The sequence below is a fragment of the Culex pipiens genome, chromosome 3 (genome assembly GCF_016801865.2).
Source record: "Culex pipiens pallens isolate TS chromosome 3, TS_CPP_V2, whole genome shotgun sequence".
NCBI classification, from domain to species: Eukaryota; Metazoa; Arthropoda; class Insecta; order Diptera; family Culicidae; genus Culex; species Culex pipiens.
In genome coordinates this window covers 105,944,857-105,968,723 of record NC_068939.1, presented here as the reverse complement: position 1 = coordinate 105,968,723, position 23,867 = coordinate 105,944,857, and the positions used below count along the sequence as shown (strand labels likewise).

The 23,867-nt window shown below is 40.9% G+C and overlaps 1 protein-coding gene across 2 annotated transcripts in view; it reads left to right on the top strand.

The window, feature by feature from the left end:
- LOC120421927 (hemicentin-2) overlaps positions 1 to 23,867 on the top strand; it is a 180,077-nt gene that overhangs the window by 99,271 nt on the left and 56,939 nt on the right. For both annotated transcript variants that reach the window (XM_039585239.2, XM_039585230.2), the window contains exons 10-11: positions 10,151 to 10,267; positions 10,416 to 10,449. In XM_039585239.2, the coding sequence (XP_039441173.1) occupies positions 10,151 to 10,267; positions 10,416 to 10,449 (151 nt within the window). The remainder of the gene's footprint in view (positions 1 to 10,150; positions 10,268 to 10,415; positions 10,450 to 23,867) is intronic.

Below are 23,867 nucleotides of genomic sequence, written 5' to 3'. Positions count from 1 at the left end.
CACATTTTTCCCTGAATTTCAAACATTTTTCTTGAATCTTCTGATCCAACATTTTAACTTCTGCTAATTCATGAACCTCACTTGATCTTGTCCAGCCAGGAACATTCAAAACCATTTTGAGTACCTTGTTTTGGACACGCTGGAGCTTCAATTTATGAGTTCTAGCGCAACACTCCCAAACAGGTACTGCATACTCAATAACGGGGTAAATTATTTGTTTGTAAACTGCTAGCTTATTTTTCAAAGATAGCTTTGATTTTCTGTTAATCAAAGGATACAAACACCTGATGAGAATGCTGCACTTGTTCAATATTTTGTCAACATGCTGTCGAAACAAAAGTTTCGAGTCAAGTATGAGACCTAAATAGACAACTTCTTTTGACCAGGGTATCGAAACATCATTCATTTTAATCAAAACATCATCCTTTGGGGCAAATCTGGCCGATTTGGAAAGTGGAAAAATGATGGTTTGAGTTTTGGCTGCATTAATGCGAATTTTCCAGTCGCCAAAGTATTCGGAAAGAACGTCAAGACCCTTCTGAAGGCGGCCAACTAAATATCTGGTTATTTTACCTTTATAAATAACGGCAGTGTCATCAGCAAAAAGTGACAACACACCATTACCAGGAAGAGTAGGCAAATCAGATGTAAAAATATTGTACAGAAGTGGGCCAAGAATACTTCCTTGGGGAACCCCAGCATCAATGTTGAATAATCCAGAAGCAATCCCATTCAGAAAAACCCTGAACGATCTCTCCGAAAGATAGTGCTGGATAATTTTGATAAGATACATTGGAAAACCGTACAAATACAGTTTATGTATCAAACCATCATGCCAAACATTGTCAAAAGCCTTCTCAACATCCAACAAAGCCATAGCAGTTGATTTAGACTCAAGCTTGTTCTGCTTGATGATTTTGGTTACTCTCGTAAGCTGATGAGCAGTATTATGCCCCTTTCGGAAGCCAAACTGCTCATTCAAAATTATATTATTATCGTTGGTAAAATCCAAAAGCCTTGAATAGATGACCTTCTCAAAGAGTTTGGACAGACTACTCAAAAGACTAATGGGACGATAACTTGTTGGCGATGTTGGATCTTTTTGAGGCTTCAAAATTGGTATGACTTTGCCCAGTTTCCAATTGGTGGGGAAGTAACCAAGTTGCAAACATTTATTGAAAATATTGGCTAGATGTTGAAAGAACTGATCACTCTGTTTTTTCAACACTAGATTAAAAATGTTATCAAAGCCTGGAGCTTTCATATTTTTCATTTGTTTAACTGCAACTTTGACTTCCTCACCAGAAACATGGGAATCTGCAGGAAATTCAAAGGTAGAGTCATTGATTGTTGAAATACTATTGGCAACTGATGTTTCTTTACGGCTGGTCATGGAAGCGCCAAGATTATGTGAACTAACAAAATGAAGCCCAAGTGCATTTGCTTTTTCCTCGGATGTAATCAAAGGAGAATCCTCAACAATAAGAGGAGGAATAGGCTTTGGTTTATTTTTAAGAACTTTTGAAAGTTTCCAAAATGGTTTTGAATAATTCCCAAGCTGGCTTACATGTTTTGAAAATTCTTGATTTCTGATATTGTCAAGTCGGTCTTGTATGATTTTGTTCAAATTGTTCACTGAAATCTTTTTGTCATAGTCCCCAGTCCGTTGATATTGTCTCCTATAAACATTCCTAAGTCTAATCAAGTGTTTAGTATCTACGTCAATATCAGTTACCTTAAAATTAACAGGAACCTCCCGAACGTTGGCAGCCTCTGCTTGGTTGATAGCCTGCTGGATCACCTCCAGCGAACGATCAATATCAGCAGAAGTTTCCGGGTGTTGATCATAGTCGATGTTGCTGTCTACCACTTGCTGAAACTGCTGCCAGTCAACGTTGTGGTAATCTTTCCGGGTTGGTTGCCGCTGCGGAGTAACGGAAGCTCCAACCTCCACAACCACCGGATAGTGATCAGAACTCAACTCTTCAAACACCTCAGGATGAGCCACGTTCTCAGCCATATTGGTAATGAAGAAGTCGATGATTGAGTGATTCCCAGACCGAGCCACCCTCGTTGGACGATCCGGACTCACAACGTTGTAGTATCCGTTTTGCAGATCGTTGTGCAGAATCACTCCGTTCCGATTCCTCCTGCTGTTGCCCCAAACTTCATGCTTCGCGTTGAGGTCACCAGCGATGATGTACTTTGCGCTCCGCCGTGTCAGCTTCTGGATATCGCTCTTCAGTTTTGCTGCTGAACCATCTCTGGCATTCACCTGACGTGGGCAGTATGCAGCAATGAAGAGTACTGGGCCAACCGAAGTGGGAATTTCCACTCCAACGGCCTCGATGATGTCCAGCTTAACCCTTTCAGGCCTGATGGGTCATATATGACCCATACCGAAATTCGGTTGTATAAAATCACACAGTGCTCAAAACATATAACATTGTTTAGCAAAGTTGTAATTTATGAGTATCTCTACCTAGGAAAAAATGTTTGAGAGGTTGTTAATGGCCTTTTTGACGACCTAGAACATCCTGAAAACCTGAAATTTGGAAACTTCAGAAAATGTTGAAGATAATTCAGGTTTACAACGATTTTTCAAGGCAAATGAACTTTAGTTATTACCAGTCACATCCTCACGACCATTTGGGACCACTTCGATCCCTTTGGATCTCTTTTGGGATGATCTAGGTCCTCCAAAGTGTCCTGGAATACAGATCTTGGAGTCTACCGCCGTAACAACACGATTCTACCAAGTTTCCGATTATGGTTCATATTCAGTGATGTTCCTGGGACCCTTTGGCAACACTATGAGCTATGTGGATCACTTTTGGGATGTTCTGGGTCTTCCAAAGTGTCCTGGAATACAGATCTTGGAGTCTACCACCGTAACAACACGATTGTACCAAGTTTCCGATTATGGTTCGTATTCAGTGATGTCCCTGTGACCCTTTGGCAACACTCGGAGCTATTTGGATCACTTTTGGGATGTTCTGGGTCCTCCAAAGTGTCCTGGAATACAGATCTTGGAGTCTACCGCCGTAACAACACGATTCTACCAAGTTTCCGATTATGGTTCATATTCAGTGATGTCCCTGGGACCCATTGGCAACACTATGAGCTATGTGGGTCACTTTTGGGATGATCTGGGTCCTCCAAAGTGTCCTGGAATACAGATCCTGGAGTCTACCGCCGTAACAACACGATTCTATCAAGTTTCCGATTATGGTTCATATTCAGTGATGTCCCTGGGACCCTTTGGCAACACTCTGAGCTATGTGGATCACTTTTGGGATGTTCTGGGTCCTCCAAAGTGTCCTGGAATACAGATCTTGGAGTCTACCGCCGTAACAACAAGATTCTACCAAGTTTCCGATTATGGTTCATATTCAGTGATGTCCCTGGGACCCTTTGGCAACACCATGAGCTATGTGGATCACTTTTGGGATGATCTGGGTCCTCCAAAGTGTCCTAGAATACAGATCTTGGAGTCTACCGCCGTAACAACACGATTGTACCAAGTTTCCGATTATGGTTCGTATTCAGTGATGTCCCTGTGACCCTTTGGCAACACTCTGAGCTATTTGGATCACTTTTGGGATGTTCTGGGTCCTCCAAAGTGTCCTGGAATACAGATCTTGGAGTCTACCGCCGTAACAACAAGATTCTACCAAGTTTCCGATTATGGTTCATATTCAGTGATGTCCCTGGGACCCTTTGGCAACACTATGAGCTATGTGGATCACTTTTGGGATGATCTGGGTCCTCCAAAGTGTCCTAGAATACAGATCTTGGAGTCTACCGCCGTAACAACAAGATTCTACCAAGTTTCCGATTATGGTTCATATTCAGTGGTGTCCCTGGGACCCGTTGGAAACACTATGAGCTATGTGGATCACTTTTGGGATGTTCTGGGTCCTCAAAAGTGTCCTGGAATATAGATCTTGAAGTATACCTCCGTAACAACACGATTGTACCAAGTTTCCGATCATGGTTCATATTCAGTGATGTCCCTAGAACCCTTTGGAAACACTCTGAGCTATGTGGATCACTTTTGGGATGTTCTGGGTCATCCAAAGTGTCCAGGAATACAGATCTTGGATTTTCCCACCGTAACAACATGATTCTACCAAGTTTCCGATTATGGTTCATATTCAGTGATGTCCCTGAGACCCTTTGACGAACACGAGAAACCAATCCGCGGACGTGGAGATAAGTGAGATTGAGGGGAAACCTCGTATATTTTTGACCCATATATAGTTCGATACCGATCATATAGCCCAATTTTCAGCTCGAATTTTGCCTGAGACTATGTTAGCGAGAAGAAAGTTGCAGTTGAGGCATTTCTCCGTGTATTGCTACAGAGTTTTTCAATGCTCAGATTCAGCCGCCCACAGATCGTTCGAGAGATTGAATGTGTTGGGTTTTGGGAGGTTTATGACTTGAACAAATTCAACTAACGCTGCAGTCAAAATCCTCCCTCGACCGCCACCTACCCCTTTTGCCTCGACAAATGGGATTCAAGCCATCCTTTCGCTTACAAAGCGAAACCCGCCAGGAGCTGGCACCCTTTAGCATTACTAGACTCCAAGAACTGTATTCCAGGACACTTTGGAGGACCCAGATCATCCCAAAAGTGATCCACATAGCTCAGAGTGTTTCCAAAGGGTTCTAGGGACATCACTGAATATGAACCATGATCGGAAACTTGGTAGAATCGTGTTGTTACGGCGGTAGACTCCAAGATCTGTATTCCAGGACACTTTGGAGGACCCAGACCATCCCAGTGATCCACATAGCTCATGGTGTTGCGAAAGGGTCCCAGGGACATCACTGAATATGAACCATAATCGGAAACTTGGTAGAATCGTGTTGTTACGGCGGTAGACTCCAAGATCTGTATTCTAGGACACTTTGGAGGACCCAGAACATCCCAAAAGTGATCCACATAGCTCAGAGTGTTTCCAAAGGGTTCTAGGGACATCACTGAATATGAACCATGATCGGAAACTTGGTAGAATCGTGTTGTTACGGCGGTAGACTCCAAGATCTGTATTCCAGGACACTTTGGAGGACCCAGAACATCCCAAAAGTGATCCACATAGCTCATAGTGTTTCCAATGGGTCCCAGGGACATCACTGAATATGAACCAAAATTGGAAACTTGGTATAATCGTGTTGTTACGGAGGTATATTCCAAGATCTGAATTCCAGGACACTTTGGAGGACCCAGATCATCCCAAAAGTGATCCACATAGCTCATAGTGTTGCCAAAGGGTCCCAGGGACATCACTGAATATGAACCATGATCGGAAACTTGGTAGAATCGTGTTGTTACGGCGGTAGACTCCAAGATCTGTATTCCAGGACACTTTGGAGGACCCAGACCATCCCAGTGATCCACATAGCTCATGGTGTTGCCAAAGGGTCCCAGGGACATCACTGAATATGAACCATAATCGGAAACTTGGTAGAATCCTGTTGTTACGGCGGTAGACTCCAAAATCTGTATTCTAGGACACTTTGGAGGACCCAGAACATCCCAAAAGTGATCCACATAGCTCAGAGTGTTTCCAAAGGGTTCTAGGGACATCACTGAATATGAACCATGATCGGAAACTTGGTACAATCATGTTGTTACGGAGGTATACTCCAAGATCTGAATTCCAGGACACTTTGGAGGACCCAGAACATCCCAAAAGTGATTCACGTAGCTCATTGTGTTGCCAAAGGGTCCCAGGGATATCACTGAATATGAATCATAATCGGAAACTTGGTAGAATCGTGTTGTTACGGCGATAGACTCCAAGATCTGTATTCTAGGACACTTTGGAAGACCCAGAACATCCCAAAAGAGATCCACATAGCTCATAGTGTTGCCAAAGGGTCCCAGGGACATCACTGAATATGAACCATGATCGGAAACTTGGTACAATCGTGTTGTTACGGAGGTATACTCCAAGATCTGAATTCCAGGACACTTTGGAGGACCCAGAACATCCCAAAAGTGATCCACATAGCTCATAGTGTTGCCAAAGGGTCCCAGGGACATCACTGAATATGAACCATGATCGGAAACTTGGTAGAATCGTGTTGTTACGGCGGTAGACTCCAAGATCTGTATTCCAGGACACTTTGGAGGACCCAGACCATCCCAAAAGTGATCCACATAGCTCATGGTGTTGCCAAAGGGTCCCAGGGACATCACTGAATATGAACCATAATCGGAAACTTGGTAGAATCGTGTTGTTACGGCGGTAGACTCCAAGATCTGTATTCTAGGACACTTTGGAAGACCCAGAACATCCCAAAAGAGATCCACATAGCTCATAGTGTTGCCAAAGGGTCCCAGGGACATCACTGAATATGAACCATGATCGGAAACTTGGTACAATCGTGTTGTTACGGAGGTATACTCCAAGATCTGAATTCCAGGACACTTTGGAGGACCCAGACCATCCCAAAAGTGATCCACATAGCTCATGGTGTTGCCAAAGGGTCCCAGGGACATCACTGAATATGAACCATAATCGGAAACTTGGTAGAATCGTGTTGTTACGGCGGTAGACTCCAAGATCTGTATTCTAGGACACTTTGGAGGACCCAGAACATCCCAAAAGTGATCCACATAGCTCAGAGTGTTTCCAAAGGGTTCTAGGGACATCACTGAATATGAACCATGATCGGAAACTTGGTACAATCGTGTTGTTACGGAGGTATACTCCAAGATCTGAATTCCAGGACACTTTGGAGGACCCAGAACATCCCAAAAGTGATCCACATAGCTCATAGTGTTGCCAAAGGGTCCCAGGGACATCACTGCATATGAACCATGATCGGAAACTTGGTACCATCGTGTTGTTACGGAGGTATACTTCAAGATCTGTATTCCAGGACACTTTGGAGGACCCAGAACATCCCAAAAGTGATCCACATAGCTCATGGTGTTGCCAAAGGGTCCCAGGGACATCACTGAATATGAACCATAATCGGAAACTTGGTAGAATCGTGTTGTTACGGCGGTAGACTCCAAGATCTGTATTCCAGGACACTTTGGAGGACCCAGAACATCCCAAAAGTGATCCACACGGAGGTATACTCCAAGATCTGAATTCCAGGACACTTTGGAGGACCCAGAACATCCCAAAAGTGATCCACATAGCTCATAGTGTTGCCAAAGGGTCCCAGGGACATCACTGCATATGAACCATGATCGGAAACTTGGTACCATCGTGTTGTTACGGAGGTATACTTCAAGATCTGTATTCCAGGACACTTTGGAGGACCCAGAACATCCCAAAAGTGATCCACATAGCTCATAGTGTTGCCAAAGGGTCCCAGGGACATCACTGAATATGAACCATAATCGGAAACTTGGTACCATCATGTTGTTACGGCGGTAGACTCCAAGATCTGTATTCTAGGACACTTTGGAGGACCCAGAACATCCCAAAAGTGATCCACATAGCTCATAGTGTTGCCAAAGGGTCCCAGGGACATCACTGCATATGAACCATGATCGGAAACTTGGTAGAATCGTGTTGTTACGGAGGTATACTTCAAGATCTGTATTCCAGGACACTTTGGAGGACCCAGAACATCCCAAAAGTGATCCACATAGCTCATAGTGTTGCCAAAGGGTCCCAGGGACATCACTGAATATGAACCATGATCGGAAACTTGGTAGAATCGTGTTGTTACGGCGGTAGACTCCAAGATCTATATTCCAGGACACTTTGGAGGACCCAGAACGTCCAATAATGAAATGTAACTTTTTTTTGCCTGTTTCTGTTTACTCATGGAAAAAATGAACTACTGGTACCAAAATTGTAGATTAACACAGCTCAGAAAAATTCAGGCCTGAAAGGGTTAAAGTGTGGCAGCCGGCGTGGCTTGAGATCACGATGAACAGCGACAAGCACACCTCCTCCTCCAGAGGTGGTCCTATCGAGCTGCGTCGCGATCTTGAAGTTTTGCAGATAAACTTTTTCACCGGGCTTCAGATGAGTTTCCGTGATGGCAGCTACGTCGATCTCCTTCTCGCGAAGAAAATCCACCAGCTCTAAGTTCTTCCTCCTAATGGAGCAAGCGTTCCAATTCAGCAGCTTGAGGGACCTACGATCCATACTGGATGACGAACGAGGTCAGCACTTCAATCTGCTGGGTCTTGGTTTTGCATCCACGCAGTGCAGCGGACATCTGTTTGAAAATATTGAGGAGTTCGGTTGAGGTGTAAAGATCATTACCATTTTCCTCAACTGCTGGTTCTTGGGTTGGTCTTGGCTCCTGGCTGAAGCCCGGTGGTGGCGGTCTCGGCTCCTGGCTGGAACCCGGCCGTGGATGATTCATCTCAGCTCTCTTCCTGGGATCCAACGGCAACGGTGCCAAGTTCGGGACCTGGCGTCGCGGTTGAAGAGGTGGAAAATTTTGCTCCACCAGGGCTGGAGGAGTTCTACGACGCTGAGGCTGATTCTTCGTCGATGCTTGTTGCCGAATTTTCACGAACTCAGCTCTCTTGGGGCACTTTCGGTCGGTTGACGAATGCTCACCGTTGCAGTTGAGGCACTTCACCAGCGAATCTTGGATGCACTGGGATGTGATGTGCGCATCGGTACCACATTTGGCGCAACGACGCTTTAGGTGGCAGTTCTTACCTCCGTGCCCGAAGCCCAGGCAGTTGAAGCATTGTGTGACGTCACGATGCACTGGTCGGTATCGCTCCCACGACACGATTATGTTGAAAACCGCTCGAATCGCCTTCAGCTCAGGAAGCGTCGTCGATCCCTTAGCCAAATGTAGCAGGTAGAGCTGGTCACGGTACTTGATGTCTTTGTTGCGTCGGCTCATTTTGTGCACGGCCAACACATCCAGTTTCAAAACTTCTAGCTCGGCAGCTAATTCCTCCACTGGCATGTCGTACAGACCTCTGACGACGATTTTGAACGGCTTATCCATGACGACATCATGGGTAAAGTACTCCGCCTCGTTTTCGGTCAAGTAATCCTTGACCAGTTGATAGTGCTGCCTGGATTGCACCAGCACCTTAAATCCGTCCTGACACAGACGAATGTTGCCTTGGACTTTCCCAGACTTGATGAGTTCAACCAGCCCCGCACGAAAGTCGATCGTTGCTGCTGATTGCCTCACATAAAAAGGAGGCAGTTTCTCCTTTCGCTGTTTCACTTCATTCTCCTTTGCTTCCGCTACCTGGTCCTCGTCAGGCAGTCCAGCAAACTTGTTGCTCTTCAATAGCTGCTCCTCGTGCGACGAAGAGTTCTCCTCCTCCTCGTCCATCGGTACAGTACCGTCGCTCTTTTTCGTCTTTTTGCTGTTCGATGTCACTTCCAAAAGCACCTTCCTTTTGGAAATTCCCGGTTTTTGGCCATCAGTTGAGGCCTCAACCTTCCTTTTGGAAATTCCCACTTTTTTGCCTGCTTGAGCCGCAGGTAGGGCAATATTGCCGGCGTTTTGCGCCGGGACGCGACGAGTCATGTTGATTCAGACAACCTTCACCAACGAATGCTCGGATAACAATGCTGCCTTCCTGACAATTTTGTTACTATATTGAAACTGTTTGGCAGATTGCTAAAATATCTTTTGAATATCCATTTACTCAAATGAGATGGAGATTCTGTAATGTTTGTATGCAATGAGGGCAGCGAATAATCAAAAAGGTTAAAGCTGCTAGAAATAAATGAATTAACAACAACAAACTAACCAGAAATATGTTCTGTTCTAATGAATCCATTTATTATTTTCCTCAAAGATGATATTCTGTATGTTGCTGCTCAAGCTTTAAAAAAATCTAAAAAAAATCGTTGAAAGAAACGATTAACCCGAGCGAGGTGGGTTTTGGATTACCACTGAACAACGTTTTCTTAAGTTGAAAATACATGGATTCAGAGCATTCATCAATATCAAGAAAGGGATAAACGGTCACAATCCAAACTGCCCCTCTGGGAATACGTATCGAAGCGGATTTCAGATAGGGAAGGAAAAAAGAATCAAATCAGCCTAACCTTTTATCGCTATCGCTAACGGAGAAATGTTTTTCTTTGCATATTTAAATCCTGCCTTACGGACCGCAATCCTTCAACTCTACCGTGCCGTGCTACCCACCTACCGATCCGGATCCCAAAATAAACAGTGGAGCCACTAGAATTGAGTTACCTGCTCGGAATCGCCGGAGGCTGTCTGGCGGCTTTTCTCATCCTTATTTGCCTCTGTATCTATGCGATACGGACGAGAAAGTGTTGTTTCAGAAGTAAGTATCACCTCCCATGTATGCGAGATCCCCTCATCCATATTATAATAACACCCAACGAGTACGGCACTTGCCACCAGATTTTCCCGTGTAAACATCAGCGCACATATACTCAACGGCAGCATCCGGTTTTTTTTATCTTCCACAGATCGGAACAACTACAAAACGTCGGAAAAGGACAGGTGAGTGTGCGAACCATTCACGTTCGGGGACGCATCGTAAAATATGCTAATTATACTTTCTAACGAGCTTAACTTGGTCCGCTCGGTGACTTGTTCCGTATGTACCGCGGGTTTACCAGCGCAAGCACTCGTGTCCCAGTTGCGAAATGGAATATGTACCCTCCGGAGTGGCAAAAAAATCCACTATGTTCGATCTTATGTATGCAGAAAAATATGAGCTGTCTTAGCACCTGCTTCTGGGTCTGTGCGCGCTGATGATACAAGTGGCACTACCCAAACCCTGGTCCAATACCAAGTTGTCAGATCGGTGCACGGAAATCGTCCCTTTTCATACCTTTTATGCTCGGCAAACTTGGCCTTGGTTTGTCTTTGGCAGCATCGACAGAAACGACGATAAAAGTTGATAAAATATTCAGACCGAGAAGAAATATTAAAATACTTTTTTTATCCTCTCCCTGGAAAACCTCGTCGAGCAGTTTTCTTCCGGTTCTGGCAACTGGCCTTTCTGGTTTTGAGGCTTGAGGCTTTTGATTCGAAAAACGGTCGGATTAGGCGGCAAGTTTCTTGTTTCCTTTCCCGACCGTTGGCCTCCAGTTACAATCTTGTGTATTATCTCGATCGGATCAGTATTGGGTTCCCTAGATTGTCAAGTATGTCTCCACTGATTCCATTAAACGTGTTGTTCCCGGAGGTGGCTTATGAAGTGCTCAAATGGCTTGAAAATTGGGATTTGCGCCTTTGATTTTCTTTGTTTTCTAATAGTGATATTAGCCAAAATATGATTAATCATCCGGGGGTTCAAGATTTACGAATGTTTGATTTCAGCAAGTGATCCTGATACTGAGAATTGTCATCAATTCTCACATGTGTACGCATGTGACCAACAACGGTGTAACATACGCTAGTGGCCATAAATCACTCGAACGACATAGAAAATTGAAAATATCAGATGACAAATAGTGTGCCCCGGTAAGGATGCTGGCGTCCACCGCCAGATGCTGTAACAAAGCCAACGTAATCCACCTTGAGGAAGCCACGTGTGAATGGGGATTACGTGGACGGAATTGAACGGACACCGGATATCGCTTTTGATGGCTTAACGTACATCTCGATTCTACAAAGATGATTGAAAATAAGAATTCGAGTTTGGATGTTGCAAAAATGTTCATCCACTGGATTAAATTACATCCATTTTTTTGAGAAATGTTTTTTAATCATCTTACTTCTCACATTCTCCCGAAAGCACGACAGCCTCACATCCAAATTTCGTAAAGAGATATACATTATTCAAAAGCAGCATAACGAAAGCTTTAATGTAGCCCTCCTGTATGCATACTCCAGCGAATCTTAAATGACCGAAAAGCACTTCCGAAGCACAAGAGATATTTGGAAAGGCGGAAGTCGATTGCAGGTTATATTTTGTAGATGAGTTCAAAAAAAATCCCAGAGATTCGCATCCGATTTAGAGTGCGCAAACAGCCTCACCAAATTATCCCACCAGCACTTCCCGACCCTTGCATTAACCCTGTACAACCCAACCCCGCCATCGATTAAAAAAAATCACCAAAAATCCATTTTTCAACCAACCACAAAAAAAAAATATAAAATGAAAAAGTGACTATAAAAACATGAAAAAATTAGTTTGGCAAAATGTAATGAAAGGAGGTGGTAGAATAGGCCAAATACTATCAAATACAAACATAAACTAAACAGGATAAATGCAAAATAAAATACTAAAAATGAAACAAGTAAAACATAAAAAAGAGAAGTAAACAAAAGTTGCTCAAAATGACACGGGAAAAATAAAAATTTTCGAAAAAAAAATTGGGCGGAAGAGGGTTAAGTGTACACTTCCTCGTTGAAGCGCGTATTCAACGTGCTGGTGGAGGATGAGAACATCCCTACAATACACAACAGCAAAAAATAAAAAACGGTACTATATACGTGTACGGTACTTGTTCAAAACTTTAGTCAACACAAGCGAAGTCGACGCGCATAACAAGGGCCTCATTTTTATTTAAAATATACGGCACGTGATCGGAAGAGCCTCCTTTTTGCGCGGGATTCTTGTACCTTTCTGGTGGGAATTTACATGCAGCCAGGCAAGCACAATAAGTTTAAGCATGTTTCAACGCAGGATCACGTGTTGTTGTAATTTTTACAGATTTAATTCGCATAACTCTGTAACAGCAAAAACCCGACCTTTGAAGTACAAGTATGATTAGAGCTTTCAAAAACTGTTCACACCAATGTCATGCCACTGGAATCGATGCCTACAGCTTTCTCGGCTCATCATCAAATCACAAAAACTGGACAGATAAGATAGCCCAACTCTGATCGGAATTGGCTTCTTCCTTGCGGACATAACACTTGGAAGGTGAAGCCACATGGAATCGCTACAAGGGCTTAACTGGGACAAATGCAAAACACAAAAAAAAACGGAAATGGACACACAAATGGGGAAAAAGGAAAAATATTCAAATTCATACTGCGGCATCATGACATTCTGACTGGGCAGGCCCTCTGGCCGGCGTCAAATCCCTTACCTATTACGAAAGAGTTACATTACGGCGTTACGATGTGCGCGCCATGGTGGGACACACAACGAATGTCACCCAGCCTGGCGACCGCCCAGACAGGCATGATTCCTCGGAGGCTGTGACCATCTGTGGTGGGACAGAACACAGGAGTGGGATGTGCCGTTTGTTGTCGTGTCGTCGCGGGACCAAAAGTAGAATGGGATAAAATCGCTTCTGAAAATGGAATAAAATTTTCCTTTCCCTCAAATCCAGAACGGGGGGGGACCACCACAGACGGCAAGCAACAGGGAGCGGCACCAGCAGACAACAATGTACATTTCAATTTGAAAGCTTTTTTGCGCGACGTTTTACATGAAATATACATGAATGTTACACCTATGGACCACCATCCACCGGTTGAGACGGGCGTCAGGTAGCAAAGAGCTAAAACACGACCGGAGGCTGTTTATTTACACAAAGAAATGTGATAAAGCAAGTTAAGTGGGATTTTATTGCTCCGGGGTACAAACGCTCCGGAAAATACGTGTGTAAATATGTCAGAAATTTGATACCTGCTCAACCAGACAGACAGTCATTGATTGCATGAGAAATTGCGTTCTGATTTGAAGGAGATTTGATTTTGGTAGATTTAAATGACCCTTTCAAAAATATGTTTCTTTTTTAAGGGTTATAAAGTTTAAAATCTCATGTCTGTATAACAGTCATTTTAAAGAATAGAAAAGTGAGACATTGTGGACGAAGTAGGTTGAGTCGGTACTTTTTCAAGTCTTGGATTCACATTCAAAGTCTGCTGAATCAAAATCGAATCATCAAAATTTTCTTTTTTTTTCTTTCTAAAGTTACTTATTGTTATTACATGAATCAATGTAAGAAAACAAAACCGTCCGCATCAATATTAGATCTTGGCATCTCTAGGTTATGGAATATCCTATCCACAAATATCAAGTAAAACAAGGACCAAAATTTATTCCCCACTACAAAAAAAAAAACAAGTTTAACGAAAAATTATCATCGTGTTACTCATTTAACTTTTATAGATTATTTCAATCTTCTTAAAATGTATTGACTCAGATTCCGGTTTGATATTCAGTGATCCGACACCGACTCCATATCCACAAAAAAACTTGTCTTTAGTGACTACGGCTCCAACAACAACACCCATACAAAGTTATTAAAAATAAGTCGACCCCGTTTCCGGCTTCTGATGATTTTTCGAATTCAACTCTGGGATCTGAAAAAAACCGACTCCACCGCCTCCAGCTCCAACTATGACTCAGACCTAGCATATATACTAGGGTGGGTACGTTTTTCAAAAAGTTCTCGGATCAAGTTTTAGTATGGTTCCCCTTGTAGGGCATCCCCATAGGGACTCTCATGCCAAATATCAGCGCATTTGGTTGTAAACTGGCTGCGCGCATCAGGGTTAAAGTTTACATGGGAATTACTATGGGAAATTGGAACTTTTTGTTCAAACGCTCCTACAGGTCTGGGAAAATCACGCGCCAACTTCTGGTATGGTCAGGCCTATGGGGAATGGTCTGGAGAACACTTTTCCCGAAGAGAGCATATGGATTCGTTGTCCCTAGACCTGGCGCATCGGCAAACAATCCGATGTCTCCGGAATCAACGGTTTTCTCTCAAAAAGCATCAAATTTTCCTTAGCATGCTATGAAAGCTCAATGAACACCGCGACGCCATACGTCAGGCAGCTACCACGTGGTTAAAATATTTGCAAAAAAAATACAAATTTGCTATGCAAAGATTCTGAATTCGATTAATTATATCAGGATTACTCGAAATGATCATTTTCTAGTTAAAAGGAGGTTTGCAATTGAATATTCCAGCCGTTTCTCACCCACGTGGTAGCTGCCTGACGTATGGCGTCGCGGTGTTCATCGAGCTTTCATAGCATGCTAAGGAAAATTTGATGCTTTTTGAGGGAAAACCGTTGATTCCGGAGACATCGAATAGTTGGCCGATGCGCCAGGTCTAGGGACAACGAATCCATATGCTCTCTTCGGGAAAAGTGTTCTCCAGACCATTCCCCATAGGCCTGACCATACCAGAAGTTGGCGCGTGATTTTCCCAGACCTGTAGGAGCGTTTGAACAAAAAGTTCCAATTTCCCATAGTAATTCCCATGTAAACTTTAACCCTGATGCGCGCAGCCAGTTTACAACCAAATGCGCTGATATTTGGCATGAGAGTCCCTATGGGGATGCCCTACAAGGGGAACCATACTAAAACTTGATCCGAGAACTTTTTGAAAAACGTACCCACCCTAATATATACATATATATAAACTCACAAAAAAAAACAAATAAACAGCCATTTGTCTAAATATCACGAAAGTATCGAATTACCATATCAAAATTCACTTGATGCGTAACCCGAACATGGGTAAATAACAAGGGAAATGCGTAATAATACCTTTCTCTGGTATCAATACCAAATTTTGGTATTCCTGGACCCTATAAAATTTGTCTTGAGGATTATGCAAGAGCAAAATGTGGTATCATACCAATTTAAGGTATTGTTTTGATATTGCAAAATTGCAGAATTTGTCAATGGTCGAACACCACATATTGGTATTCTTTTGGTATTACAGTGTTTTATCAAATTCCTCTGAAACTATGGGAAAATGTTGACCAATTTTGACAAAATAATTAATTCTGCGCTAAAATTATGTCTCAAAGCGAATGGATTAGTGCGCTGACCACGCGGACGCGCTGTCTTGTTTTTGCATGCTCATTTTCATTTCTTTTATGTCGCTGTTTGTGTGCATGGGGTGATTGGTTATTATAACTTATTGGACATCATAAGTGCAGTGCTTCAGGGGACGCGCAGTCCTGTTCTTTTCGCGATAATTTTCATCGTAAATGATCGTAAAAATTTATTCCAACTGGCATCGATCGATTTTATGAAGAGTAAAGCGTCATTTATTTACTATTTTTGAAATTTGCTCGCGTTATCTAAATTGTAAAAATATACTGATAAGTCCAGCCCATAGCACTACTGCTCGGCTGGCACGCGTTCGATAAAAAAAAACTTTTTAAATGATCAATTACCTATCTTTCCGCAGCCGGCTGCCTAAGATTTAAAATTTTCAACCGATAAACAAAATGCTCATGGTCACATCACTGCCACTCGTGAATCCTGACCTCATACCCATCTACTAACCCCCTCAAAACTCATGTGATACTTTGTCGGAGATGCAGTCGATTGGGCGGTCTCTATCACTCAAGTATCGGACTAACATTCCCATCCACTTCCCCGTGACCCTACCACTGGTCGTGGCCGGCGCCGGTATTGATCAGCATGATAGGGGCCTTTGAGAAGTTGCGAAGCGAGGAAAGATAGCTCCCACTTATCTTCCACGGCTCGTGGATGTAACTTCTGGAGGTCCTGGTCAATAACGGAGTAGCAACTGCGGGTGGGCACCTATGCTTATGCTTATGCTTTTGCTTAAAATTATGTCTCAAAGCGAATGCTTTAATTGAAAACCGGAAATTTCAAACTTGATTTTAAACATTTTTGATATACCCCCTAAAGAAATGACTTGAAATTGTGGAAAATTTTCTAAGTCAGGATGGCACATTTTGGTATTATTTTGGTATTGAAAGGTTTCATCAATTTTCTCTGAAACTATGGGATTTTTTTTTACCAATTTGGACAAGATAATAAATTTTGCGCTAAAATGACTTGAAAAAAAAACCAAATACTTTGAAAAACGAGTCAATCGAAAGATTATTTAATTTTGGTGAATTTCAATCCAGTTTTATTTTAATAACACTTATTTTTCAATCTTGTTATTTTTCAGAATCTTCAAGAACTTCATGCACAGGCCGTTCATCAATGACAAATGCATTCGGTGTGGTGAAGAATATCACTAAGAACAACATGGAATCATCAGGTGAGTAGATTTGGCTGTTGCATATGGATCATTTCCGTTTTTTCACTAACTGCAACTGCTGCACTAAAAATGGTATGAAAATACCAAATTTTGGTATTACTTGTGCAAATATCAGCGACCAAAATGTGATCTTGGTTGCCCAGTAATAGATGGTAAAATACCATCAAATCATACCAAAATCATGTATGTGGAAGACCACAGGAATACCAAAATATGATTTTCCAAGGGCGCGGGAATACCTAAATATTAAACCATGGCAATACCAAGTTTTGGTGTTCAAGCAATGTTCAAAAATTCAGAAGACCTCAACTTGGTATTGAAATGGTTTTAATAAATAACATGGTTTGGTATTGTTGTGCCCTTCCACATACTAGACTTTGGTATGATTTCATGGTATTTTACCATCTATTACTGGGCAACCAAGGGCACATTTTGGTCGCTGTTATTTGCTCAAGTAATACCAAAATTTGGTATTCCCGTGTTATTTACCCCTGCTCGGGAAAGTTTGTATAGTTTCAGCAGTGTTTAGAGCACTTAAAGGTCTTAAATTTGGAAATGGATATACACATTTTGTTGGTCTGAGTATGTTCTATCCGAAACCAACCAGAGAAATCAAAATATTGTGGTTTAAACTGTTGTCCCAATTCGCCCCATGTGTCCCAATTCACCCCAGTTGACGGTAGCATTCGTCGCAACCGTTCATGAAATGCTCTAAAATAGAGTTGTTCACCAACTATCTGTCAGAATGAAAAATAATGTAAAGATAAGCTTTTGTAACTGTTTGTTCAGCACAAGTAATATGTGATAAATACTTTTAAAAATCATGCGTATTTATTTAAATCCAATGAGATGCGTAACGCCTTAAATTATCTACTCAATCTATCCTCAGAGGCTCAAGAGCCACACTTGCACATTAGAATAAATTTCATTTTATGGCCGTATGCGATCTATGTCCTCTCAGAACGTATATACGGTTTTCCATTATTTGCCTCAATAAACATCACATCTGGGTGCCACAAAATATGGAAGCAGGAGCAAAATGTCAGACACTAAGCGAGGATTAAGTTTTAACCCATCTGTATCGAGAGGCCAAAATTGGAACCATATATCTCCCGGATTCTTGTCCGGGTCCGGTTTCGTTGTACAGTCATTTTTCACGTTCTGGGAGCTTTGGCCCGTACGCCACCCTGGCTTTGATGGATGTGCCGAATTAAAGATAGCAACAAAAATCTAAACAAATTTTGTACCATATTTTATTTTCGCAATTTTCCACACATCGTCGTCGTCGCCCCATGTGAGGGTTCGGTCCGGGGTCGTCGGTCTGCTAGACTGATACTGATGGCCGTAGACACATCAGCTATACGGCATGGCAGGGAGAGGAAAGGACTCATTCGACGAGTGTTTACTGACACAAACTTTTGTGCCCTCATCCATGTGTGTGACGACGATGTTTAGTGTTCGAAGGGGAGGGTAGTTTTGCCTCCGAGTTAGTTCCGAGGGGGAAAATAAAGCTCTCACATATAAACCCTGCGAATACGGTTTAAGTGGAATGAAATGTTTCCTTAATCGTCATCATAAATTATGCTGCCACTGATGTTGATGGGGGGATATTCTGACTGGTCTGCGCGCATCAGTCCTGGCCAGGGATGAGTTTTTCGGAACATGGCCACAGTGAGTGAGTGATGCTACCGGGCCACACGAAGAAAGAATAACAACATAAAAGTTTTTTTTCGGACACTTTTCTCTGCTATAAACACTTTGGTATAATAACTCCGTTGACGGTTATATTGTGGCGAATACAGTGCTGTCATTTGCCAGTTGCCAGCTCTCAATTACCCGCACGAGGAGTGGACAGAAGGGCGGGAAGGTGGCAAAAAACCTTTACTTTGTTTTATGGCTGAGATTACCCCAATTTGGAAGGTATACCCAGATGAGCTGTGATGGTGTAATCTTGTGGATAAATCTATGTCAATAATGCACTAAACTCATTTGAGATTGCTATCCTTGCTTTTCTGACGTATTAATTTAATTTTCAAGGTTTGTTGCATTTTTCTAAGTAGCTGTTTTCTAGAACCAGGGCTGCGGAGTCGGGTCAAGTGACTCCGACTCCGGCTTTATTTATTTATTTATTTATTTATTTATTTATTTATTTATGTATTTATTTATTCATGTAACGTAAGATAAAATCTTTTTAATTGTTACAATTTGTGTGCTTGCTTTCTCGGATTAGCAGACTCCGACTCCGACTCCGGCTCCGGATTTCAGATCCAACCGACTCCGATTCCGACTCCAACTCCGGCCCACCAACTCTAGCTGACTCTGACTCCGACACATTTTTTTTAAATATTTCAAAAACTAGTTTACTATTATTTCGAAAACATTGATAAGTAGGATTATTTAAAAACTCTTTAAGTGAAAAACCGGAAAAAAGTTTCTAGTTTTACAAGTTTTAGACGTTATTGAAACAGAAATAAAAAAACGCCAGTTTTGAAGGCATTTTCAGAAGAACAGTTTGGTAAGTAAATTTGGATTTATTTACTTAACCTCAAATTTTCATTAAATTGATTAAAAGCTAAAACATTAAAATGTTACTTTTTTAATGATCATTAAAAGAAAGCTGACCTTATTGATTGATTTAACATATAAATTCAATTTGCTCACTTTTAACTTGACATTTATAAGAAGCACAGTGTCTATCATAGTCACCTTGCATTTTTAAATAACAATTTTAAACGAAACTATTTTTTAAAGCTCCATTGAAATTATTAAGACGTACATGGATATCACGCCAAGGCTAAAGAAGTTTATTATTACAAATCAATGTATCTAAATAAATCTTCGTGGTAAGAACGCTTAAGGGGTCATTTTCAAATATCCGTGAGTTAGAAAATATTTTACCAGAATTTTGGATTTATTTGAATTTTGGATTTTTTTATATATTTAAAAGGAGGCGCACGATACTTCTTGCATCTTCACCTAAAACGAAGCTTTATGAATGGTCGTGCGCCTCCATGAAAATATATGAAAAAACTTTTAATTTTTTGAACAAAGTTATAAAAAAATACGCATGTTGAATTCCAAGTAATAGATTGTTATAATCGTTGAATATTTGTTGGAAGAGTTATCCTGTCAGTGATTTTTTTGTTTGCGATTTCCATAAATAGTGATTATTATTTATATTTTTTGATGTACCTCGTAACTTTTTTCTTGAACATTGATTTACTTAAAACCACCAAGACATTTTCTATCGGGGTATAAGGTGACTGTGTGTCAGGGATGCCAGGTCAGAATTTGAAAAGTCTGAATTACTGCGTGAAAAAGTCTGTGCATGTCTGTGCACATACTTTGACTTTCAAATATCGAATTTTCGAAAATCCTGACTTTCAAAATTCGAATGAACTGAAAATTACTGTTGCAAGCTTCAAAAGTCATATTTTTCGTGAGCAATAAATATAGACAATGTTTTATAAAATGTTTTGCTGTTGAATATGCGTTGAAAAGGAGCAATAAAATTCGTGTCACCTATTTAAATCACGAATGTTTAAAACACCGTCACATTTTTTTATGGTTCACACAACATTATAGTACTGGGTAATTCTCCGCCAACTCACACGAAATCGGGAAAAGTTGCCCCGACCCCTCTTCGATTTGCGTGAAACTTTGTCCTAAGGGGTAACTTTTGTCCCTGATCACGAATCCGAGGTCCGTTTTTTGATATCTCGTGACGGAGGGGCGGTACGACCCCTTCCATTTTTGAACATGTGAAAAAAGAGGTGTTTTTCAATAATTTGCAGCCTGAAACGGTGATGAGATAGAAATTTGGTGTCAAAGGGACTTTTGTGTAAAATTAGACGCCCGATTTGATGGCGTACTCAGAATTCCGAATAAACGTATTTTTCATCGAAAAAAACACTAAAAAAGTTTTAAAAATTCTCCCATTTTCCGTTACTTGACTGTAAAAAATTTTGGAACATGTCATTTTATGGGAAATTTAATGTACTTTTTGAATCTACATTGTCCCAGAAGAGTCATTTTTTCATTTAGAACAAAATTTTTCATTTTAAAATTTCGTATTTTTTCTAACTTTGCAGGGTTATTTTTTAGAGTGTAACAATGTTCTACAAAGTTGTAGAGCAGACAATTACAAAAAATTTGATATATAGACATAAGGGGTTTGCTTATAAACATCACGAGTTATCGCTATTTAACGAATAAAAGTTTTGAAAAAGTTGGTCGTCATCGATCATGGCCGTTCATAGTCACCCGCGACAGACACGGACGACGAAACGAAGAAAAACGCAAAAAGTAACTTTTTCAAAACTTTTTTTCGTAAAATCGCGATAACTCGTGATGTTTATAAGCAAACCCCTTATGTCTATATATCAAAATTTTTGTAATTGTCTGCTCTACAACTTTGTAGAACATTGTTACACTCTAAAAAATAACCCTGCAAAGTTAGAAAAAAACACGAAATTTTAAAATGAAAAATTTTGTTCTAAATGAAAAAATTTGCAATTTGCAATTTGCAAATGTAGATTCGAAAAGTACATTAAATTTCCCATAAAATGACATGTTCCAAAATTTTTTACAGTCGAGTAACGGAAAATGGGAGAATTTTTAAAACTTTTTTAGTGTTTTTTTCGATGAAAAATACGTTTGTTTGGAATTCTGAGTACGCCATCAAATCGGGCGTCTAATTTTACACAAAAGTCCCTTTGACACCAAATTTCTATCTCATCACCGTTTCAGGCTGCAAATTATTGAAAAACACCTCTTTTTTCACATGTTCAAAAATGGAAGGGGTCGTACCGCCCCTCCGTCACGAGATATCAAAAAACGGACCTCGGATTCGTGATCAGGGACAAAAGTTACCCCTTAGGACAAAGTTTCACGCAAATCGAAGAGGGGTCGGGGCAACTGCTGTGTGAGTTGGTAGAGAATTACCCTACTACTTTCAATATTTTTACAAAAAACTTATTTTCCAAACTATTTTACAAAAACAAAAAAAAGGTATTTGAATTACGTTTCTAGAAAGATGAGATTTATAAGACTGCTATAATCTAGCTGATTCTTTGATAATTTCATACTAAAAAACAAAAAAAAAATGACTCCAAAAACTTGCATCAGTAATTTGTAGTTTAATTTCGATTGTAAAAAAGGTGTATCTGTTGCATCTGTATGCATCTGTTTAACGTTTGGTTAAGGAAATATCAAATTGATTTAAAATTACAAAAATACCCTTAAAAATGCCAAACCTGCAAAATTGTCGATTGAATCAATTAAATCAGAACCGACAGGTGATTTGTACACCAAAATTATGTACACCAAAATTATGTAATAATCCCATATATTTTAAAATTGCGTTAAAACTAAATGGTAAAAATGTTCAGCGATTCACAACCTTCTAAAAAGTGCACATTTTAATGAGTAAATGACACATAAAACAAATCATTTGGCAAGTTTCCTGAACCGTCACTAGAAAGTTTCCAATAAATAATTAAGGAAATGATATCGAGAAGAATTACTGCATTCGATTCTACAAAAACCCAAAAAGTTCTTTTCGTTTTAAAATTTCGTGTTTTTGTAAATGGCAGGGTATTTTTTTACAGTGTAGCAATGTTCTATAAAATTGTAGAGCAACCAATTTCAAAAATGTTGATACTTATAAGTCGACGTCGTCGTGCTATCTTGTCGCACCCGCCATTTCAACGTTTCGAGAAAAACGCGTTTTAATGTTTGACCTTGAATGAACAAAAACGAAAGCACGCAATGTAAACAATAACAAACACGTTTTGTTTGGTTGACCATTCTGTGCATTGCCCCGAAGTTTGGTTGTATTTGGTTTCCGGAGTCCCGAGTTATAATTATAATTGTTTACGGTAGTCTAACTTGTCCGTGCGTCAAACGCGTTCTGACCTGAAATCACTTTGACCTTTTGTCGCACTTACATCGATTTCCAAGGAAGTGACAAGATAGCACGACAAGATTGAAACTTTTTTCATATGAAAAGTGACAAAAATTTTCGGAGCTTTTTTGGTTTTCATTGAATATCTCAGGACTGAAATCGAATTTTGGGGATCTGTGAAGGTCAAAAGAGGAGGCATTGTATTCTTAACTCAATTTGGCCCAAAATGCACGTACGACTAGTTAGCACGACGGCGACTAAGTATGGAGATTTCCTATAACCATCATAAAATATTGCGATTCTACAGAAATTAACTAACTTTGTTTATTAATCATGTATATTAGGGTGGGTACGGATTTTGAAAAGTTCTCAGATCAAGTTCTGGTGTGGTTCCCCTTGTAGGGCATACCCAAAGGGACTCTCACACCAAATTTCAGCTCATTTGGTTGAAAACTGGCTTGTTTCAAGCGGGTTCAAGTTTACATGGAAATTACTATGGGAAATTTTGAATTTTCGTTCATTCGCTCCTACAGGCCTGGGGAAAACATGTAGAAACTTCTAGGAAGGCCAGAAATGAGCGGAATCGTGTGGAGAACAACTTTCCCTAAGGAACCAGGTCGATTCGTTCAACCCCCATCGAGCTCAACGGCAATACATCCGGGGTTTTCGGAATCACCCGTTTTCCCCAGCAGAGCATCAAATTTTCCTTAGCATGCTATGAATGCTTGATGAACACCGCGACGCCACATGTCAAACAGCTACCACGTGATTGTAAAATTTTCACCATAACAATTTTTTTCTTATTTGGAGGTTAAGAATACAGCTAAATAGTATCAGGATCACCATAAATGATAATTCTATAGTTCAAAAAGTAATAAAAAGTTATTTTTATAGGCGATGCTAGTCCACGTGGTAGCTGTTTGATATGTGGCGTCGCGGTGTTCATCAAGCATGCATAGCATGCTAAGGAAAATTTGATGCTCAGCTGGGGAAAACGGGTGGTTCCGAAAACCTCGGATGTATTGCCGTTGAGCTCGATGGGGGTTGAACGAATCGATCTG